At 42.8% G+C, this 23,852-nt stretch overlaps 1 protein-coding gene across 1 annotated transcript in view; it reads right to left on the reverse strand.

Moving 5' to 3' along the window:
• PLEKHG7 (pleckstrin homology and RhoGEF domain containing G7) overlaps positions 1-23,852 on the reverse strand; it is a 60,857-nt gene that overhangs the window by 10,855 nt on the left and 26,150 nt on the right. Inside the window, exons 8-14 of the mRNA XM_038408933.1 lie at positions 23,537-23,632; positions 22,828-22,941; positions 20,641-20,815; positions 18,427-18,542; positions 17,291-17,384; positions 12,062-12,141; positions 10,228-10,387 (exon numbers count right to left, since the gene is read on the reverse strand). Coding sequence (XP_038264861.1) covers positions 10,228-10,387; positions 12,062-12,141; positions 17,291-17,384; positions 18,427-18,542; positions 20,641-20,815; positions 22,828-22,941; positions 23,537-23,632 — 835 coding nt within the window. The remainder of the gene's footprint in view (positions 1-10,227; positions 10,388-12,061; positions 12,142-17,290; positions 17,385-18,426; positions 18,543-20,640; positions 20,816-22,827; positions 22,942-23,536; positions 23,633-23,852) is intronic.

Below are 23,852 nucleotides of genomic sequence, written 5' to 3' on the forward strand. Positions count from 1 at the left end.
AAGGGGATGTAGGGCTTCGGGGGATATTTTGGGAGAAGATATCTCCAAGGGTCTCTTTCCCTGTTCTTTGTTTAAAATGCTTGGTGGTGGCAGCATGCTGTTCAAGGACAAGGCAAAGTTTGTACCTTGGGGAAGTTTTTAACTTAAGATGGTAAGAATAAGCTTAGGGGATCTTTCATGCAGGTCCTCACATCTGTACCCTAGAGTTCAGAGTGGGGAAGGAACCTTGACAAAAGCATATATCCCAGAGGACAACGCAGAGTTCAGGCTGCCAAGACATGCCAGTCATCTCTAAATTTGCTATATTTGAGGTACCTTTTTGATAACCATTTAGTTTACACCGTTTGCTTTGGAGCAAAGTGCTTTTATGTAGTATTTGCTCTTATAAAATGCCTCTCATCGAAGTGCCAAACAGACCTCAAAACACTCCTAGGAGATACCAGCAGGTAAGTGTTATATAATCCCCATTCTGCAGCTGGGGAAAGTGACCCGCAGAGTGGTTAAATTACTGGCCCGAATTGGTAAGTACAGCAAATCCATAGCAGCATTGGGGATATAACTCAGAACTCTTGACCCTTACTTCTGAGGTCTACAGGGAATACAGCTATTCAGTTTTAAAGATGAAATTTTCAGAGCTACTGTAAGAGACCCTCAATAACATCAATGACAGAGAATCTACACTTCACAGCAGTAAAGACTAGTAATCTTTACTGGAGCAGCATATCTGTGTCTGTAAGGAAGAATCCTTCCACCTTACAGATATAGGATTCTCAATGGAGAGAGATCAGAAGGAATTGCAACATTTAAATTCAGAGCAGTGATGTTAAAAGGCATGTTGCTCCTTATGTACCTTCAAAGACAGATTTCCACTATTACTCTTATATCTCTAGTACATGGCCCTGGTGTTTGAGTATAGTTTTGCCTTTAGGACAGGCTTCCTAGCATTATGAGGGTAAGACTTCTCGTCATTGGACTGACATGTGGCAGGCTTGAGGCTAGACTTAGAGTGTGTAGTTATACAGCTCTTGTCTGCTGATAGAATTCTGCTCTGAAGGGTACTTCCTTACTATTGCAATGGAATATTTCTGCAGTCAGCTGGATTTCTTTCCAAGATAGGACCTGCCTTCAGTAACATGACAAATGTGCTCTATTTATTAGACTAAAAATCAAGCTTCCAACTGTGATTAATTTGACCGCTGCAAGTCAGCATAGCCCAATAAAAATACAGCTCTGAGAGCAGTTCTAAAAATATTAAACACTCGAAAGTTACCAGCAGTGAATTCTATCCTGCAGGCTGCACATAAATTTCCATCAGTTCCATTCCCTGTTTTCACAAGCTCACAACTTTCTAGGACATTTATCTTTTGGGCTGAAAATTTCCATTCTCTGTTCATTGTTTAAAAAAAGAAACCCTGCCAATGGATTAAAAAAAAAGAGGGTCAGATCACAGATAGCTGCAGTGTGAACTGTAAGGTCTTTGGGGCACAGACAGCTTTTCCTATGTTTGCACAGCAGCTAATACAATGGGGCCTGGACTAGGACTGTGATCCTTGGCACTATCGCAATACAAATAAAAGCTGCTCCGGACACAATCTGTAACAAGCAGTGTGTGCACTGCTAGGCTTGAGGGTGGGAGATAATGTGAAAATAAAGAAGCACTGAATTGAAAATTGCTTCTGGACTATGCTCAGGGTTTTAGCAGAATTCGTCAAATCCCCATTAAATATTCTTCCATGCAGCATGAGAGGCACAGCGTCTGCTCCTCTCAGATCGCTGTGGGGACAGCTTTAATGATTGTAAATATCTCATTAAAACGTGCAGCCAAATTGTCCCCATGAGCTCCCTTAACATTGCAGACAAGTAAACTGAGGGGAAATTTTGAACCCTGCTACTTTTGGGTGTGGTGGCAATATTCTGTATATTAAGGTTTCTTTTTAACCCCCCCCTCCCCCGACTCCTTTTTCTGTTGCAGAGGTACAACTCTCACAATGTAGTCCGCTGTGCTGCTCCTGTTAGTTCAGCCTTGCAGCAACTCTTCTCTAGCAGCTGGGAAATCCCCTACTGCATCCATTTCACTGGGGTGTAGACATCAAAATCTAAGTGGGGAACCACTTCATAATCTTATAAGGCACAAAATATTTTCTGAAATCGTTAGGAAATTATATAAAAATGCCTCTTCTAATGCTAATGCTGAGTATAGGCCATTCCTTAATGCCAGAAAGAATCAGCTGAAGTTATAAATGTTTTGCATTCTAACACCAGCACTAGCCAGTTACCTAATTCTAAAAATCCCACTGCCAGACCATGAGGGAATCTGGGGGGTGGGTTCTGTCACATCATATCCCAGATCATAGGCAGTGAAATCACCCACTGCTGCAAAGTTCCCAAATGGATCCTCACAGGCTTCAGTCCCCCCAATTGGCTTTTAGAAAACCAAAAGGTAGTATTGGGGTAGTATAATGCCGACAGACCCCAGTCATTGGTGGGTGGGATCAAACCCGGGACCTCTGGAGCCATCTAGCCCTTAGCTAAAGCTGTAGAGCAGACTCATTAATCTCTAAGTGGTCTTGGTGCCACTAGAAGGGACAGAGCACAATATCCAGGTGGTGTGTGGGTTACAGTAGCTCATACCTTCTCCTATCTAGTTGTCCTTGCACTAGTCCCAGAGTTCCTACTGCTGAGTTTGGTGCAATGCCAACCCATATATTAATACTGGAAAAAGCCCATGAAAAAATTGCTCACAAATCCCATAAACTACCAGGTCTGAATAAGGACTTTAAAGTCACTTTTGGTAGCCCTGCCCTGGGAATTGCAATTGACTCTTAATGTGACAAGACTTGGGTGCACGACAGTAGATGAGGCAGATGTTTTGCAGAAGACCATGGAAGGGTGTAGGGGTTTTTATGTATATATTTAATTAGAGGCTGTAAATATAAAGCTCCATGAGCTAACATGGATAGTCAAGGATTGGGGTAGTGCAAGTCCTTCTGACCCCCAAAGAAGATTTGCTTTTTTCCCCCAACTCAAGATCCTCCCAGGCCATGTTTAACTGTTGACCTGGAAGTCAGCCACTTGTGGGGAGAAACTTAATGATACTGACATTAATAACTGAATTTCGGATCAAAGTCAGAATATTAACTACAAAGTCCTGCCAATAAATTACAAGAATGAAATTCAGTATTGTAGTTGTGTTGGTTCCAGGTTATTAGAAAGAAAAGGTGGATAAGGAAATATCTTTTACTGGACCAATTTCTGTTGGTGAGAGAGACAAGTTTTGAGCTTACACAGAGCACTCCTTCATAGAATCATAGAATCATAGAATATCAGGGTTGGAAGGGACCCCAGAAGGTCATCTAGTCCAACCCCCTGCTCAAAGCAGGACCAAGTCCCAGTTAAATCATCCCAGCTAGGGCTTTGTCAAGCCTGACCTTAAAAACCTCTAAGGAAGGAGATTCTACCACCTCCCTAGGTAACGCATTCCAGTGTTTCACCACCCTCTTAGTGAAAAAGTTTTTCCTAATATCCAATCTAAACCTCCCCCATTGCAACTTGAGACCATTACTCCTCGTTCTGTCATCTGCTACCATTGAGAACAGTCTAGAGCCATCCTCTTTGAAACCCCCTTTCAGGTAGTTGAAAGCAGCTATCAAATCCCCCCTCATTCTTCTCTTCTGCAGACTAAACAATCCCAGCTCCCTCAGCCTCTCCTCATAAGTCATGTGCTCTAGACCCCTAATCATTTTCGTTGCCCTTCGTTGTACTCTTTCCAATTTATCCACATCCTTCCTGTAGTGTGGGGCCCAAAACTGGACACAGTACTCCAGATGAGGCCTCACCAGTGTCGAATAGAGGGGAACGATCACATCCCTCGATCTGCTCGCTATGCCCCTACTTATACAACCCAAAATGCCATTGGCCTTCTTGGCAACAAGGGCACACTGCTGACTCATATCCAGCTTCTCGTCCACTGTCACCCCTAGGTCCTTTTCCGCAGAACTGCTGCCGAGCCATTCGGTCCCTAGTCTGTAACGGTGCATTGGATTCTTCCATCCTAAGTGCAGGACCCTGCATTTATCCTTATTGAACCTCATTAGATTTCTTTTGGCCCAATCCTCCAATTTGTCTAGGTCCTTCTGTATCCTATCCCTCCCCTCCAGCGTATCTACCACTCCTCCCAGTTTAGTATCATCCGCAAATTTGCTGAGAGTGCAATCCACACCATCCTCCAGATCATTTATGAAGATATTGAACAAAACGGGCCCCAGGACCGACCCCTGGGGCACTCCACTTGACACCGGCTGCCAACTAGACATGGAGCCATTGATCACTACCCGTTGAGCCCGACAATCTAGCCAGCTTTCTACCCACCTTATAGTGCATTCATCCAGCCCATACTTCCTTAACTTGCTGACAAGAATGCTGTGGGAGACCGTGTCAAAAGCTTTGCTAAAGTCAAGAAACAATACATCCACTGCTTTCCCTTCATCCACAGAACCAGTAATCTCATCATAAAAGGCGATTAGATTAGTCAGGCATGACCTTCCCTTGGTGAATCCATGCTGACTGTTCCTGATCACTTTCCTCTCCTCTAAGTGCTTCAGGATTGATTCTTTGAGGACCTGCTCCATGATTTTTCCAGGGACTGAGGTGAGGCTGACCGGCCTGTAGTTCCCAGGATCCTCCTTCTTCCCTTTTTTAAAGATGGGCACTACATTAGCCTTTTTCCAGTCATCCGGGACTTCCCCCGTTCGCCACGAGTTTTCAAAGATAATGGCCAAGGGCTCTGCAATCACAGCCGCCAATTCCTTCAGCACTCTCGGATGCAATTCGTCCGGCCCCATGGACTTGTGCACGTCCAGCTTTTCTAAATAGTCCCTAACCACCTCTATCTCTACAGAGGGCTGGCCATCTCTTCCCCATTTTGTGTTGCCCAGCACAGCAGTCTGGGAGCTGACCTTGTTAGTGAAAACAGAGGCAAAAAAAGCATTGAGTACATTAGCTTTTTCCACATCCTCTGTCACTAGCTTGCCTCCCTCATTCAGTAAGGGGCCCACACTTTCCTTGGCTTTCTTCTTGTTGCCAACATACCTGAAGAAACCCTTCTTGTTACTCTTGACATCTCTTGCTAGCTGCAGCTCCAGGTGCGATTTGGCCCTCCTGATATCTTTCCTACATGCCCGAGCAATATTTTTATACTCTTCCCTGGTCATATGTCCAAGCTTCCACTTCTTGTAAGCTTCTTTTTTATGTTTAAGATCCGCTAGGATTTCACCATTAAGCCAAGCTGGTCGCCTGCCATATTTACTATTCTTTCGACTCATCGGGATGGTTTGTCCCTGTAACCTCAACAGGGATTCCTTGAAATACAGCCAGCTCTCCTGGACTCCCTTCCCTTTCATGTTAGTCCCCCAGGGGATCCTGGCCATCTGTTCCCTGAGGGAGTCAAAGTCTGCTTTCCTGAAGTCCAGGGTCCGTATCCTGCTGCTTACCTTTCTTCCCTGCGTCAGGATCCTGAACTCAACCAACTCATGGTCACTGCCTCCCAGATTCCCATCCACTTTTGCTTCCCCCACTAATTCTACCCGGTTTGTGAGCAGCAGGTCAAGAAAAGCGCTCCCCCTAGTTGGCTCCCCTAGCACTTGCACCAGGAAATTGTCCCCTACGCTTTCCAAAAACTTCCTGGATTGTCTATGCACCGCTGTATTGCTCTCCCAGCAGATATCAGGAAAATTAAAGTCACCCATGAGAATCAGGGCATGCGATCTAGTAGCTTCCGTGAGTTGCCGGAAGAAAGCCTCATCCACCTCATCCCCCTGGTCCGGTGGTCTATAGCAGACTCCCACCATGACATCACTCTTGTTGCACACACTTCTAAACTTAATCCAGAGACACTCAGATCTGGGAAATCTGTCCCACCTTGCATTTAGTTGTGATGCTTGGAGTACCTTTCCCAGATGTGCAAAAAAGCTCTGTGTAAGCTCAAAAGCTTGTCTCTCTCATCAACAAAAGTTGATCCAATAAAAGATATTACCTCACCCATCTTGTCTCTCTAAGAATGAAATCCTTCATTTAAACTCTGCCCCCAGGATGAAATTATGTTGTAACACCAACATTGGAGACTGAGTGATTCAGTTCTAATCCTTGGTGCCTTTTACAAGAAATTAGACTGCCTACCTATGTTCACAGGGAAGAGCTATTTACTGCTTGTGCCTCTTCTCCTGTTTGATGCTGTTACTTTGCAGTAATCTGAACTCATAATGAATTTAGCATAGAATCATAGGACTGCATGGGACCACTAGAGGTCATCTACTCCAGTCCCCTGCTCTCAAGGCGGGACTAAATATTATCCAGACCATCCCTGACAGGCGTTTGTCCAACCTGCTCTTAAAAATCCCCAATGATGGAGATTCCACAACCTCCCTAGGCAATTTATTCCAGTGCTTAACCACCCTGACAATTAGGAAATTTTTCCTAATGCCCAACCTAAACTGCCCTTGCTCCAATTTAAGCCCATTGTTTTTTGTCTTATCCTGAGAGGTTAAGAAGAAAATTTTTTCTCCCTCCTCCTTGTAACAACCTTTTACATACTTGAAAATGGTTATCATGTCCCCTCTCAGTCTTCTCTTCTCCAGACTAAACAAACCCATTTTTTCAATCTTTCCTCATAGGTCATGTTTTCTAGACCTTTAATAATTTTTGTTGCTCTTCTCTGTACTTTCTCCAATTTGTCCACATCTTTCCTGAAATGTGGCACCCACAACTGGACACAATACTCCAGTTGAGGACTAATCAGTGCAAAGTAGAGCAGAAGGATTACTTCTTGTGTCTTGCTTACAACACTCCTGCTAAGACATCCCAGAATTATGTTTGCTTTTTTTGCCACAGTGTTACACTGTTAACTCATATTTAACTTGTGATCCATTATGACTCCCAGATCCCTTTCTGCAGTACTCCTTCCTAGGCAGTCATTTCCCATTTTGTATGTGTGCAACTGATTGTTCCTTCCCAAATGGAGTGCTTTGCATTTGTCCTTACTGAATTTCATCCAATTTACTTCAGACCATTTCTCCAGTTTGTCCAGATCATTTTGAATTTTAATCCTATCTTACAAAGCACTTACAACCCCTCCCAGCTTGGTATTGTCTGCAGACTTTATAAGTGTACTCTCTATGCCATTATTTAAATCATTGATGAAGATATTGAACAGAACCGGACCCAGAACTGATCCCTGCAGGACCGCACTCATTGTGCCCTTCCAACATGACTGTGAACCACTGATAACTACTCTTTGAGAACAATTTTCCAACCAGTTATGTACCCACCTTATAGTAGCTCCATCTAGGTTGTATTTCCCTAGTTTGTTTATGAGAAGGTTAAGCGAGACAGTATCAAAAGCTCTACTAAAGTCAAGATATACCACATCTACTGCTTCTCCTCTATTCACAAGGCTTGTTACCCTGTCAAAGAAAGCTATCAGGTTGGTTTGACATGATTTGTTCTTGACAAATCCATGCCCACTTTTACTTATCACCTCATTATCTTCTAGGTGTTTGCAAATTGATTTCTTAATTATTTGCTCCATTATCTTTCCAGGTACAGAAGTTAAGCTGACTGGTCTGTAATTCCCTGGGTTGTCCTTATTTCCCTTTGTATAGATGGGCACTATATTTGCCATTTTCCAGTCTTCTGGAATGTCTCCCGTCTTCCATGACTTTTCAAAGATAATTGCTAATGGCTCAGATATCTCCTCAGTCAGCTCCTTGAGTATTTTAGGATGCATTTCATCAGGGCTTTGGTGATCTGAAGACATATACCTTGTCTAAGTAATTTTTGACTTGTTCTTTCCCTATTTTAGATTCTGATCCTACCTCATTTTCACTGGCATTCACTATGTTAGATATCCAATCACCACCAACCTTCTTGGTGAAAACCGAAACAAAGAAATCATTAAGCACCTCTGACATTTCCACATTTTCTGTTATTGTCTTTCCCCCCTCATTGAATAATGGGCCTACTCTCTCCTTGGTCTTCCTCTTGCTTCTCATGTATTTGTAGAAGGTTTTCTTGTTACCTTTTATATTCCTAGCTCGTTTGATCTAGTTTTGTGCCTTGGCTTTTCTAATTTTGTCCTACATACTTGTGGTATTTGTTTATATTCATCCTTTGTAATTTGACCGAGTTTCCACTTTTTGTACTTTTGCTATCTTTCCTATGCAGTGGGATAGTTTGCTTTTGTACCCTTAATAATGTCTCTTTGAAAAACTGACAACTGTCTTCAATTGTTTTTCCCCTTAAACTTGCTTCCCATGGGATTTTACCTACCAACTCCCTGAGTTTGCTAAAGTCTGCCTTCTTGAAATCCATTGTCTTTATTGTGCTGTTGTCCCTCCTACCATTCCTTAGAATCACGAACTCTACCATTTCATGATCACTTTCACCCAAGCTGCCTTCCACTTTCAAATTCTCAACCAGTTCCTCCCTATTTGTCAAAATCAAATCTAAAACAGCTTCCCCGCCTAGTAGCTTTCTCCACCTTCTGAAATAAAAAATTGTCTTCAATACATTCTAAGAACTTGTTGGATAATCTGTGCCCTACTGTGTTATTTTCCCAACAGATGTCTGGGTAGTTGAAATCCCCCATCACCATGTGAAGGAACCGCTTAAGGTCTTCTACTTAGATCAGAGACCACTACATCTGTCATGTGATAGCATTATCCCCATTATTATTATATATTATTGTTAAGTACCAGTGATGTGTCCAGAATTTGTACCAGACACAAAAATGAAGTCAGTCCCTTCCCTAGGGGGTTTTCACTCTAAAAGACAGACTCAGAGGAGACAAGATGCACTAAGAGACCAGAGAGGGAGTTAAGTTATAGTTTAATGAATTATTCTGAATTACTATTTTCTGCAGTGTGACATGGTGATAGAGAAGTGTTCTGGGATGATGAGGATTTGTGGACATTGTGGTCTTTAGGAAGGATCTGAATGGGAAGGAAGTGGACACCTGGTATTCTGGGATATAGAGGTGTCCAATGCACAGTGGGCAGCATGGAAGATGGCACAGAGACAGGAATGGCAGAAGTAAACAAGTGGGGCATTGTTTATCTTCACTGATGGATTGAAGGGGGGACGTGGGCAGGAGGGAGACAGACATATGACTCAACACTTTGATGATGTGGTTCCAGATCTGCTGCAGCTTTTCCATGTGATCTGATAGAGCACTAGCTGTACAGCTAAAGTACGGTACACTGGCAAACATTTCATTTCATTGCAATAGTCCGGCTCATTGGATTTCACATATTACATGCCCAAGAGGTTTCTGGAGCAACAAGAATCTGTGTATGCCCCAAACTAGCATACCCGAGATCAGAGAGGCAGATGTTGCCCTTACCTTCACCGACTGGCTGCTGTGCAAGTCACAGGCCATTAGTTTGCTGGATTCAGGCTGTGTTGGTAGGGAGATGCATTTAGACACACACGGAGAGACATACAGTGCCTGCAGCAAGTTTAAGAAGCCACTGTTTTTAAATTCTGATGCTAGTGCTTTTATCTCCTCGTTAGTTGTTTTTTTTTCTCTTTGCTGCCTGGCTTGCAGTGGTGTGGAATGCCGATGAGTCAGGATGGATGAACTTCCAGGCTAGCATAAATTCTGTGGGTTTCAGGTTTGTTTTTAATATCTGTGGATTTGGGGGGCTAGACTGCTCAGTGGACAAGCAGTAGGATTTTGACAGTTAAATTGACTTGTATGCGGGACCGAAACATTTTTAACCAATGGTCTGGTGTTATTTCTGTAACTCAGCATTGGGCTCTAGGAGGCTTTAAACTGAAGAGAGCATTAAAGGTGGTAAACTCCCCTCCTAAAACTCTAGGGTCACTTTATAGGGATCCATAGCCCTGGGACAATGCTGGCCACTGTCTATAGGATTCTCCTTCTCTCCAAAGCCAAAGTGAAAAGCAACACAAATTTCAATAGATAGACTCCAGTGACTTGCATGGCTTCCGCTGTCATCGCTGGAACTCCCCCCACTCCCTACTCCCATGATTCAGGAGGCAAGTGACTCTCATGGGAGCTCTCTAGTGGCAGGCCTCCCTTCAGAGCTATTCTATGCTGGGGCAGGAGAGAGGTGAGTGGGCGGGTGCATGTGGTGCAAAGGCCAGGGACTCTATGTATACACTGTACATAGAAAGCTGCCTTACAAAATATACAAAACACATGAAACGTACCTGTCATATGGAGTGGATCAATATTTTTGAGTGTCAGTCTGTCTAGTGGAATGGGCTGGTCCAGGACTGTACAAGAACCACCATCTTTTACCAAAGACTGCAGCTCAGGAGAAAAGGAAGGGCATACAGGTATTAAACTGATGTCTGAGCCCCCGTATTTCTGAAAATGGGAAGGGAAAGCACTTGATTATATAGTCACCAAACTCCTCTGTATGTTTACAAACTCTAGCCACTAAATATCTCTCTAAACTTGTTTTCCCGGCAGAATGTGCTAAGAGGCCTCACATATATACTAAGCCACAAAATAATTTTTTTTTCGGTTATCATCTGAGCAACCTCCAAAGTATGCAGCTAACCTGCATATTAAAAATCAAAGTCAAGCCCAAGTGCACAAAACAAACCATACTAGTTTTTTTCAGATGCCTTGTTTAACACAGGTTACTGTTCTCTTCACACTTGTGGATTTATCGCTGCTAGAAAATACGCCAAGTGTAGACCCTGTGCACCCATATGGGTGGCTCGGTACTGACATCTATAATGAGGAATTTGCAAAGGGCCACACACGTGATGCAGCGCCTCTGAAACATGATTCATGCATACACAGGGCAAACCCTCCTATGGGGGCCTGCATGTGTGGTTCAGAGCAGTGGTTCTCATCCTTTCCAGACTACTGTACCCCTTTCGGGGGTCTGATTTGTCTTGCGTACCCCAAATTTCACCTCACTTAAAAACTGCATGCTTACAAAATCAGACATCACAATGCCACAGCACACCATTACTGAACAATTGCTTTCTCATTTTGTCTGGGTGAAATTTTAGTTTGTACTGACTTCGCTAGTGCTTTTTATGTAGACTGTATTAAAACTAAGAAAATATCTACATGAGTTGATGTGGCCCCCGGAAGACTGCTGCGTACCCCCAGGGGTACATGTACCTCTGGTTGAGAACCACATGATTGGGAATGTGACTATGTCATGGTGTTGCTGGCATAGACTCTAACCTGTGCTCTTTCAAAACCTATAAAATGTGACAACTGCTGTTTGTTTAAAACCATTTCTAATTCAGACAGTGTCTCCTGCAATCATCTATTGCATTACAGCATGTCACCTTTGCTAAGCCATTACATGATCTTCATAAATTTAACTGACTTTGTACTCAAAGACACTGGAGCCTCAAATGCCAAGTGCCTGTTTGGTGGTGAATAATTAATAACACCTAGCTTTTATATAGTGCATTTCATCAGCAGATCTCAAAGTGCCTTATAAAGGAGGTATCATTCCTCCCATTTTATGCCTGGTAAGGGCAGTGGCAGAGATAGAACCCAGAGCTTCTGAGAATGTTGCTATTCTTTCCACGAGGATAACATTTTCACTGGTTCTCTCTGTTTTTCCGCATTAGCTCCCAAAGGTTCTGATTTCTGACATCCTTTACACAAAAGACTGTAAGTTTATAGAATTGATATGTATCATTAAAGTGCCCAGCATACTTCAGAAGATGCAGTTGGCTTTAGAGATCCAGTATGTTGGGTACGGGAACTGGGGGAACGGTAAAGGAATTAAAGAAATGTCCAATAATACACACTTTGGACACCATATCAGCCCTATAACATCACATCTTTATACACAGCTCCTATCATTTAAACTGCCCTGAAGAACTACTGTGGTGTGTTTTACTCTTCGCTATTTATATTAAAAATATCTATTACTGTCCTTCATATATATTATTCCACTTGCGTTTTTCTCTTAAAAATAATTCTTCCAAAATACTTGCATAAATATTTTCCAGGCTGCAAAAAGCACATACAGTAAGTGTGACTGTTTCTGCCCATTGTTACCTTTTTGTTACGTTTAGTTTTGGTAATTAATAGGAAATCACTGAATAGAAAGAGGTAGACATCAAGGATCCTTGTACTTTCTGAGGAGAAAAACAAAACAGTAGCATGATTGTTCTGAGGATCTGCAATTTCTATTCTAAAGCAGATCTGTGTAATGTGGTATATTTTAAGCAGGCCTCCAAATCTGGCACTCCACCATTCATTGTCTCTTTTGTATTCTCACACACTCCAGACTTGCAAGATATTCTGCTTTGTCATTTTGGTCATTCATAATTGTGGTCATAAAAGACCAGCAGTTTCTCATTGCCAAAATAACTCAGATCATATATCTTTGAACACAGCTACAAAGAGCAGCATGCTGTCAACCAAACAACTCACTTATAGATCACCAGGGAATATTAACCCTATGGCAATTGCAGATACATAACAAGGGTAAATTCCAGTGTTCATCTGGGTCCCTTAAAAATAGTTGTACAAAGTCTCACCCCATTGTGCCTACATGATGCAACTCAGATTTTCATGTTGATGGCATTATAAAGGTCCTTCAGTAACTACACAACACAGAATGGACTCAACTTCCATCACTAGTTTGGCGATAAGAGAAGAAATAGTGAAACAAAAGTCTTTTAAGGGCAAGTTATTTTTTATGAGTACATTTTGAAGTCTTCAAGGTGGAGGCGCCGGTCCTGATTGGGGCTTCTAGGTGTTCTGGTAGTATAAACAATGAATGATCATGCATCAGAAGCAAAGGTGATGATTTCAAAGGGAAATAGGGAAACCTAGGGATCCTGGAATGTTGCAAACCATTTAGAGCTCTGGGAGTCTGTTGGATCGAATGCCCAGAGTGTGGAGCTTGCACCTCAGTCTATCTTTAGGGCTCCCTCTACAGGTTTCCACCCTGCTGCTGTTTCTTTTTATTCCTTGCATGGTCCTGTTTCACTACTCTAGTCTCTTCCAGAATCACTTCCTTTCTCTTCTGCACGCCTTATTCTTTCCTGCCCTTTCCTCTTGTCTGTCCCTCTTCTCTCTTACCAGCAATATTCTTATTGTATAATGCTTAGCTGTATTGACTCCAGACCACACCCTTTCATGCTATCACTGGCCACTCATCAGCCTTTTATATCTGGTGTCTTCACCCTGTGTGTTACTTTTGATGCCCTAGATAGGAGCACTCAAGGCCAGCATTAAATAAAATGTTAACTTCAGAAGGTTTGGTGTGATTAGGAAATTCCATACTCAGAGTGTTTGTCTTGAAATGAGCAATCTCTCAAAATGCATTTCTATTCTCAGGGTTACAGGTCAGACTGGGACAACCAGAACTTTCACTTACAGGCAATCTGGAGACTGGCAAAATAGTTCATTGAGTGCTTGTTATGAAATGTTTTGGTTTGAAAATGACTTGGTTTATTGCAGGAGGCAACAGCAATAGCTTCTAGAGGCTAACGATGTCATGGACTAGCCACTTACAGGAAACAGGGCTGGATTAAAGATTTTGGGAGCCCCCTGCTTGGAGTGGGAGGCCTGCAGGGGGAATAATTGGAGGGGGCCCATCCTGCACCTACACTGCAATGGCTCTTGACATAGTGTGCAGGTGGGGCCCTTCCCCCCCCCCCCCCCCCCCGGAATGCCACACCCTGCCGCTTCTTGGCCCTCGGGTTTGTGTGTGTGTGTGTGTGTTGTTTTTTGTCTGGATGGTCAGGTGGTTGCTCCTGAGACGGGGGCCCTGTGCAATTGAACCAAGTGCACATTGGTTAATCAGAGGCCTGGCGGGAAGGCTGTGGGAGCTACAATGAGAATCCCCCTTTATTTCACCAGGGATTCAGGACACTACAAACAGTACACTACAAGGTAACATAAGACTCCCCATCTTATTTGTTTAAGACTTACTTTCCTTGGGCTTCTTAAGGTCCAAGTATCATATTAAAGCCCTTGTATAATTTTTGTCATAGCCCTTCATGCTTAGCAGTGGTATATATTTGATCACATAGTATTACCTGGATTATACTCAGAAGTGAAAGTAAGCCGGTACTGTCTAGTACGCCGTACTGAATCGGCTTCCCCAGGCGGTGATTCAAAGGGCCTGGGGCTCTTGGCAGTGGCTGGAGTCCCAGGCCCTTTAAATTGCCACCAGAGCCCCGCTGCCAGAGCCCCAGGGATGTGGAGGTGGCTGGAAGCCCCAGGGTTCCATCGGCGATTTAAAGGGCCCAGGGCTCCCAGCCATCGCTACCACAGCAGAGCCCCGAGCCCTTTAAATCTCTGCCAGAGCCCCAAGCCCTGGGGTAGTGGTGGCAGCCAGGAGCCCCCAGAGCTCCGTCAGTGATTTAAAAGGCAAGGGGCTCCACTACGGTAGTGGCGGCTGGGAGACCCAGGCCCCTTAAATCACCGCCAGAGCCCTGGGCCACTGCCACTACCCTGGAGCTCCAGCAGCGGGGCTTAGGCAGCAATTTAAAGGGCCCAGGGCACAAGCTGCCACTATCGCAGTGGTGTCTGGGGCCCTTTAAATCGCCAACGGCTCCGGCAACGGGGCTTCAGTGGCGATTTAAAGGGCCTGGGGTAGTAGTGGCAGCTGGAGCCCTGGGCCCTTTAAATTGCTACCTGAACCCCGCTGCCAGAGCCCGGGGTAGCAGCAGCAGCCAGGAGCCCCCAGGGCTCCTTCGGCAATTTAAATCACAGCCGGAGCCCTCGGCTGCCGCTGCTACCCTGGGACTCCAGCACTTGGGCTCGGGCGGCGATTTAAAGGGCCCAGGGCTCTGGTGCAGTAGCTGGAGCCCCGGCCCTTTAAATAACCCCTGAGCCCCAGGGACCTTTTAAATAACCCCTGAGCCCTGGGGCTCCCAGTCGCCTCTACCGCAGCCGGAGCCCCTGCCTCTTCCGGTTGAGGCCCCACCCCCTGCTCTAGACTCCGGCGTACCAGTAAGTCCTTTAAGTTACTTTCACCCCTGATTATACTGATGTAAATTATTTATTGTAAACTCTATCCAGTAGTCTGCCTAATCTAGGCACATTAGCTAATCTGTAATGTTTTATTCAATTTTGCCCATCATTGTCTTACAATTTCTACAGTGGCTGTAGCTAATATGTTTTCTTTGATTTTGTGCTGGTGGGGGGAAGGTATTGTCAGTTTGAGCAAGTATTTCTTCTATTCATAACAACATAAGAATAATTGATCCTTTGTCTCCATTTGCTGCTGGGAATTGAGATTTTCATTTTGAAGGTGGTAAGATTTGTGGCCAGTCTGACTTTCAGCCATGAGTCCCAGAGCTGTGGGCCAGCTACTAAGAATTGCATCTTGCACATACCATCCCTCATATCCATATGTGGTGCATTATGCTGAAATGGTGTGGCAGGTTCCAGTCAGGATTTCTGGGCCCTTGTTTGTTTGCTTCTGATTTCCAATACTGCTTTAACATAAGGGTTTGATTACACTATTTTAAAATGGTAGGAGGAGATATTTTAGTCATGGAATGTCTAGTGAAGTAAACCTGTTTCTTAGGATGGAAGCTATGAGCAACATTTTACTCATTTTCCTTTTGGTTTCAAGGCGTAATACGAAACAACCCAGTTTCGAGAGAATTATCTGAGAGTAAAAATGCAGGGCGCTAGGGTGTTGACACTGGGCTTGGAGATGCACAGCACACCTCAGTATCAGACTGTGTGTATTTTTAAATTTGTGTCTTTAAGAGATGCTTCTTTCCCATTTTCAGCATCTCATCCTACTTAGAATTATGTTTTTTCATTTTCATCTTGAAAATAAAAAGATCAAGAAATATTGCCAAACCACACGCTCTCTCCGATTGCTTATGTTAGCTAAAATAAGTTGAGCTTGCAAATTTATTTCTGCAAGATTTAGGGATTGCCATCCTATCTGTCTTCAACGTTAATTTCTTCCTCCAAGAAATGTAGATCCTTGATAAGTACCAGTACTTAATCTCATTAGCAGTGGACAGCTCAGGTGACTGGGGTTGCTGGCTGAAATTTTGGGGATAAAAGGAGGAGCTGGATTAAAAAACACTTGTGCTCTGCCCCCTTCTGCCAAACCCTCCCAAACAATAGCAATTAATTTTTGTAAGTTAAAAAAGAATTGTATTAATTTATGCCCCAACCATTGTGTCTGTTCTACCACCTTACATTTTCATCTCTCTGTTGCTGGCCTGTGTCTGTAGGGGAAGGAGAAATCTTGGTCTGGTCCTCTCATCACCAGTTTATGATGATAGTTGTGACGGTAGGGGAAAGGTGAATCACAACTTCTGCACCTTATTCTCTTTGCCTCAGTGCCTGGCTGCACTAATCAGGGAATTTTAAATGGAAGACTTTTTTCTGATGCCTAAACCACCACTGAGACCTTTATCCCACCCCACTGTGCTGCTCTCAGTGCCTCTTCTGTCCTCTGTCTTCCTTGCACTTGGATAAGGACGGGGATGCTGCCACTGCCCAGTCTCTACCTCACACTCATGTACAGATGAGCATGCTAAACCCCTGCTGCCTTATGCTCAGATAGGGATGTTGCCTTATTCATCCAATGAGACAAACCTGGACGTCTTTACAACATGATGCTTGTGCTGCAGAGATATGACGTTGTGTTATGTTGTGCCACAGCAGCACAAGGTGATGCTGTTGGAATTGTCATGAAGGACATATTACGACGCTGTAATATACTGCAGCGGGGCAAGATCATGTCACTGGTGGGATAGTCTCAAGAGTCCCCTGTTTTAATACACTTTTCCTCACTAGCAGCGGACACAATCCAGCATGGTAACACCTTCCTCTTTGAGGACATCCACCAAGGCTAATCCCTTAGAAAAGCTGTTCATAACTTGGGAGGGATGAAAAAAACATTTTTTTTATTCTTTCCTTGCGTATGGCACCTAGATACTAGTACAGTGATGGATGCATTAGAACTGCTTAGATACCTAGATCAATCACACAATGACAAGGACACCTTTTTACAGAGCAGTCTCAACTTCTTCTGTGTTCCCTGAGCCACAATCCTGGATATCACGATAAAAAACCTGCTCTGAAATTTGGACATTGGCCAGTCAAGCTGATTCCTTCAGCATTTAGCAGGTTGGCCATCCAGAGGTGACAATAATCAATCACTGCATAACACGTTGTATATTTGTTTTTCTTTGATCCATATTTCTAATTAATCAGTGGGGCACAGATCTGTGCTGTACTGACCATACAGACGATGGTGCTGTAATGCTGGCACATGAATAAAATGGCATTTACCTGCAAGAGTTAACCTCCCTTCATGAAGAAGCTGTCGGTTTGAGGAAGACAAGATGTTTTCACTCATGTTTTCTCTTAAAATATGTTTCAGACACTTGGAATTAAAAACAGAAAAGAGAATCAAACAAATTTGACCTGGAACTGGAAATTGACCAGTTGTTAAGGAGTCTGAGAAATACTCTTCGTATTTGTAGGATATTCAGGTTTACATCAAACTAAGCATGTCAGACCGCTACCAACTAAGCATGGCCATGTTTTTTTCAGCAATACTCTGGATTAAACAAGTTTAATTCTTTGAAAATTCAAACTGGGATCATCTTCTTTAGAGTGAGTTTAATGAATTTAACAGCACTGAACATCAAGGTGAGCCCCACTTAGCAACTGTACCATAATGTTACTTAAACTCAGGCTTCAAAGGCAAGGGGAGGTCAATGGGTCACTTCAGCAGAAAGCAGAACACATTCTCAAGGAAAATTCATATTTTTACATTACAAATGCTAATGTGAATTTCTTAGGTTCATCCTGGGAAGTGGGGAAGGTGAACAATTTTGCATGGGGTTCTACCTCAAAATCAGCTAATAAAGGAATAATAAGAAGTAGTATTTGTATCAACCTCATATGATTCTTGGGTTGGGATACTTCTTCAGCTCCCTGGAGTAAGCAGCGTGGATCTCCCATAGATTGTTGGACCAGTTGACATCCCAACCTCAGAGCCAAGTGCGGTAGAAACCCTTTCCACCTCCCAAAAGACAGACCCTGAACTTCAGAAGGGGAAAGGAGGACTCTGGTTACTGCCAGAGATGCAGCAGCAGGGAAGAGTCCTTCTCTCCAGCCCTGAATTACTTGTGTGAGTAAAGCTAAGCATGAAGAGGGTAAGTTTTTCAAGGCTAAGAACATCTGTGCACATGTGTCTGCCCAGTGCCTAGCACAATGGAGCCTACTCTTGATTGGGGCATCTACATACTATCAGAATATAACTACTAATAATGTACATCTACATTATTTAGAATACAGAGATGATTATCATCTTTAGACCACAACACTAAGGTTGGGCAAATATAGGAACTATATGAAACTTTTCTTCAAAGAAGAAGTCCTCAGGCTAACATTTAAATAGTGGTGAATACATGGCTTACCTCTGGGAGAAAGAACCTTTTGTCACGATCCCAAAGTGGAGGCCAAATTATAACCTCATGCAGCTGCCTACATTTCTGAAAATTGTCCAGCCATTTTACTTTACCTTCAAGATCTCCTGAAAAATACAAAATATCAATTATTCCTATGGTTGACGATAAGCTTTGGAGATGTTGAATGACTTTAACAGTGCAAGACTGCAGTGGAAGTGGAGGGTCTCTGGCCTAAACCCTCAAAGGTGTTTAGATGGCTAACTCCCAGTGATTTCAGTTGGAGTTTCTGGCACTCTGTACCTCAAAGCAACACCCTGGAACCCCCAGATTCATCACTGTCATATAATTATGATATGTTTTGTACAAAGTATGCCTTGTGAGGCATCATTTTAAAAGTCTTGATCTGTTGAACATTAATATCCTATTGGATTGTATGTGCTATCATTGTATGGGAAGTTACGAAGTTTTGTTATGTGTGTGTTACTGAAATATGTTGTGAGGTTGGGAACACCCACAACCAGCCTTTCAGGTATGACAGTGGAGTAGCCAGTCATGCTGACGGCCAATTAAAGAGAATTCACTATCCCAGGAACTGTATACAATGGAGACTTCTCAGAGAGAGGGCGTATACAATGGAGGCTGCTTGACCAATGGGGGCAGACCGCTATGTCACAAGCAAAGATCTTTTTAGCAAACTGGAAGAAACTACAAAAGAGGGGAAGTGACTTCATCACTTGGCCTCATTGCTGCCACAACTCAACACCTGGAAACACATCTGGAGGACAAAGACTTTGAATTGAGGAGCATGGTCCCACGCTGGAGGAGAGTTTAAACCTGTGTATTGAAGATCTGTGATCTGTTTGTACCATCTCTCAGTGTGAGACACTTCTTTATTAAAATCTTGTTTAGTTTGTAGAACTTACACTGCAAATTTATTTTATTTCTTAGGTAACCAGGCTTCTGACCAGAGCAAGACAATATATGCTGGGGGGCAAGGCTGGGGAGCGGGGGGGTTGGGGAATTGGCTGAAGCCTGTCTATTATTGGTTCATGAGTGACTCCAGTAGCATGAGAAAGTTCTTTACTGGTTTATTTAAGGGTAAATTAGCTTTTATCATTTAGGGTCTGATTCAAAAGCCATTGGAATCAATGATAATCTTTAAGAACAAACTTTAAAAGGAAGGATGATTTTGTGATTCAGGCTCTGGACTGGGACTCAGGAGATCTATTCACAGTGTGTAAATTGAAGCACATGCATTAGTCTGCAGGATCAGGGCCTTAAAGAGCAAAACTTCAATATGACTCCTAATTTTGCATGCACAGCCATTTTGCACACAACACTGTAGTGCGCACACACACTCAGCAAGGGAGGGAACGCTGGAGGTAAAGTTACCCCTCACAGCATCCCAGCAAGGCAGGTAAATTGTAATGTCACAGATGAGGACATGAAGGCAGACAGGCTAAGTGGACCAAAGCCACTTCCTGATTTGTAACCCTGGGCAGAGGTCACTGGTACAGGTATACGCCAATAGGTGTATTCACTTTCTATCTATTAATACTCTCATTGACTTCAGTGGGAGCTGGATTGGGGCACTAGAAAAATAAGTTTGTCTTATAATGAGCTTCAGAGTTACCAGATATTTATAGCTGCAAATTGTGGGTTCCAGGAAATGACTGAATTAATAGGTTATATATGTAAAATAGACTCCAGTATAAAAACCCATCCATTTTTTTCTGCATAAGCTGGAGAAAGTTTTCCTTAGATGAGATGGCTCCCTAGATACCTTACATGTTAAGACTGTCATTCTGAGAAAGGTTGTTGGCATAATATGCCCCTTGTGTGTGGAATTTTATTCTTTTAAGGATTAAACCCTCCGAATCCTTCCCAGACATGACTCCATCTCAAAGACCTCTTTATTTGAGATATTCCTTGATTTGTTCCCATTTGTGAACTGCTCAAATGATTCTCTGTGAATACAAGTGACTGACTGATTTATGTGCTGCATTACCATACTGAGAGAAGACTTGGACAATATGAGAATGGTACCAGACAATTTTGAGAAAAAGAGAAGGCCGCAAAGGGATCACAATGAGTTTTTCATGCCACCAATCAAATCTTCACCCAGTAAAAAACAACAATCTCCTTTACATTTGAACCTCAAGTGCGTAAACTCTCAGAGAAAATACTAAATGGAGAACTTGACTTTTAATCTCAGCTACTTACGTAAGGACTTTTCCACCTTTTCCTTAATAGAGTGGATGGTGGCTTTCTGTGCTGCATCAGTGCTTCTCTTCCAGATATTGTTAAGGAGAAGGGGATATCGGGTCAGTCTGTGTAAAGGAGCCACCAACAGTTCTGGTAGCTGTAGTCGTTTGCACTGTTCATTTTGTTCACACCACTACTGAATATAAAGGAAGCCTGTTTTAGGATCCACGACCTCTGGGTGCTTTCTGACAAAGCCGTTAATAAGAAATTAGCTGCATCATCAGTTCACTGAAATGAAATGGGATCCACTTGTGATGAAGCCAATTCAGTTCCTAGTGAAGTCAATGGAAAGACTCCCTTTCACTTCAAGAGGAGCTGAATCAGTCGCACAGGTTAATCTTTGGTTCAGATAACTTCACATTTCAGGCATTATACTAATTCCTAGTAAAAGTTTCTTCACTATACCATTTGATCTCATCAAGAAAAATCTCTATCAGGGGTTCCTCCAGAGCCATTTCCTCTCCAACGTTTGACTGCTTATAAAAGAGTGAGTTTTGCCCTTAGATCTGTCTCTGTTGCCCCTGGGGGACTCCTGGTGGTACTGGAGCTATTCAGACCCCAAATGACCCTAGTGGGGGCAGGACACCTGGCTACCACCCTGGAGCTGCCCATAAGAGTGAGCTCATTTATCAGGTTTAAATAGAGTAAAATCTGAAAGCTGAGTGAGTTTGAAATGGTGATGTCCATTATTTAGTATTTATGTAGTGCTATTGGTCTGTGTGATGCTAAAGATAAATAAAAGTGGTAGGGCCCTATCCCATGCAATCTATGGGCTAAATTTGGTTAGTGTAAATCTGGATTAACACCACTGATTTCAGGTATATGCAGTGTAACTAAGAGCAGAATTTGACCACTCGTGCTCACTTTAGAAGTCCATAAACAATAACTCTTCAAGCTTGGCAAAAGTTTAGGTCAAGTCAATGGAGATACTGCTACATGACAGGGAAAAGCCAAGCCACTAAATGTAGTATTATTGTGTTAGCCTCCCATTCTGTCTCTTCTTCCCAGCTGATTTCAGATACAGTAAAACAAAATGTATCTCAAAGGGTAAAAATGACATTTACATCAATGAGCTGCTGTTTTAGTTCCATCATGTGTACTCAAGGAGATCCTCTTCCCTCCCAGATGGGTCACAGAGATATAAATATGCAAAGGGGGGAAGCATTCAAGCGTTCTTCCTCAGATTCAATGAAAACTCTACCAACTCTTTTCTCACAGACTCACAAAAACACGCAAAAGCACTACCATGCTCTTTCATTATATTCATGTGTCTGGTGCTATTAGCTTGGTTTAAACACATGCTTTTAACTTCCCTCTGGAAAGAGAATTCAGGCTCAGAATGAAGTAATAAAGCACTTATCTTATTTTGAATGTTGTGCTTGTAAAGTCTGATAAGACCATGTGAATATAAACACAGCTTCAAATAAAGACAGCGCTTATGAGACAAAAACACCATGCCAGCCTCTCCAGTTCACACACAAGCCTCTTGAATCTCCTGTTCCTCAGGTGTGCCAACTCTTGTGAGTTTCATGCTATTTGGTGTTCTCATTAAAGCAGCAGCTCCTGGAGTCAAGTGATTGTTACAAGGTCTGATCTTTGAGCAGATCACATAAGACAGAAAATTATAGAAGGGACCTCAGGAAGTCATCTAGTCCAACCCCCTGCTCAAAGCAGGACCAATCTCCAATTTTTCCCCCAGATCCCTAAATGGCCCCCTCAAGGATTGAACTCACAACCCTGGGTTTAGCAGGCCAATGCTCAAACCACTGAACTATCCCTCCCCACAAACCTCTTAAAATAGGCAGTTATTTTAGCTGCTGCCCTCAGTGTTAGGCAATCCCAAGAGGGGATCGTTGCACTAATTGAAAGTGCATTAAGCTGCAGTTGCCATTGGAAAAGCACTGTCTGAATGGAGTGGATGAAAACCTGGTGCCATTGAAGGAGCTCATGTCAATGGAAATTTTGCTTCTGACTTCAGTGGAGCCAGAATTCTACCAAGTATATTTAAACCTGTGGTATCGTTTGCATTTCAAGAAAAAAGGCATAGACTATTATCTAAAATAGAATATAGCTTTTCCAACTTGTTTTTAAAGACAGGATAGGATGGTTGACGACTCAACAAGGAGAGCAAAACCAACACTTTACTTTCAGATAGATTCCAAAATCTTCTCTTTGCCTCAGGTTCTCCAAGTAAAAGATGGCTGAGGTGTAATGAAGGCAGTAAATCTGGTGTGTCTGGCAGAGGTTACCTTGAAAATACTGCAAGACAAAAGATTTAAAAGTTTAACAAGATTGAAAAAGAGGAATGTCCTAGTGAGGGGCAAAACAATGGGGTAAACAATCTACTTTTCTTAGTTTTTGTAAGATACATTATGCCAGAGATTTGATTGCAACAGGGAAAATCGGGCTACAATAGAGAGTAAACTTGCCAAAGAAAACTACTTTCTTAAAAATCCTGCCACAACTCTAGCAATTCTACGGGCATCTACTGTGTTGAGACTTTACTGCCGGAAAAATAAAGTAGATGATAAAAAGTGCTAGACTACGGAACAGCTTTGCATAGCCTTATATTTAGGAATGTATTAAGGTATCCACATGTGTTAGAGGCATTTACAAATTTGGGGTGAAATCTTGTCCCCAGTGAAGTCAATGGCAAACTTCAGCAGGGCCAGGATTTCACCCATTGAGTGAAAGAAGAGTGAATGATCTCTGAAGCTTCCATTGGACAACTTGATTCCTCTTATTATATGATCTAGGTCTTTTACTAAAAGTGGAATGCGACCAAGAAAGCAGCTTCACAAACTTTCTGCACTACATTTAGAGTCCTACTACAGAACCTTTCTGACCATGTTACCTTTGTGAGTACAGAGATGAAATCCAGGGAGGACTCAGATGCAGTGACATGGTCCTTTACAATTTTGAAAAAATCAGTCACAAAACTGAGACTCACCTAGTCAAGGAAAGAAAAAAAATTAGTTTGTCTGCTCTTCTGAGCTTTATTTTTACCATTAAATCTCTTTAAAGTCCAGATCCTGCAACTGACTCCACACCCAACAGAGCCCTGTACTTGCATCAAACTCCATTGACTGACTTTAAGTCAGCGGGCACAATCCCTTTCTGAATTGTTGTCTAAGTGCTTAAGTTAACCAGAAGTTAAAAAAATCCTGTTA

This window comes from Dermochelys coriacea, chromosome 1 (genome assembly GCF_009764565.3).
Source record: "Dermochelys coriacea isolate rDerCor1 chromosome 1, rDerCor1.pri.v4, whole genome shotgun sequence".
Lineage (NCBI taxonomy): Eukaryota > Metazoa > Chordata > Testudines > Dermochelyidae > Dermochelys > Dermochelys coriacea.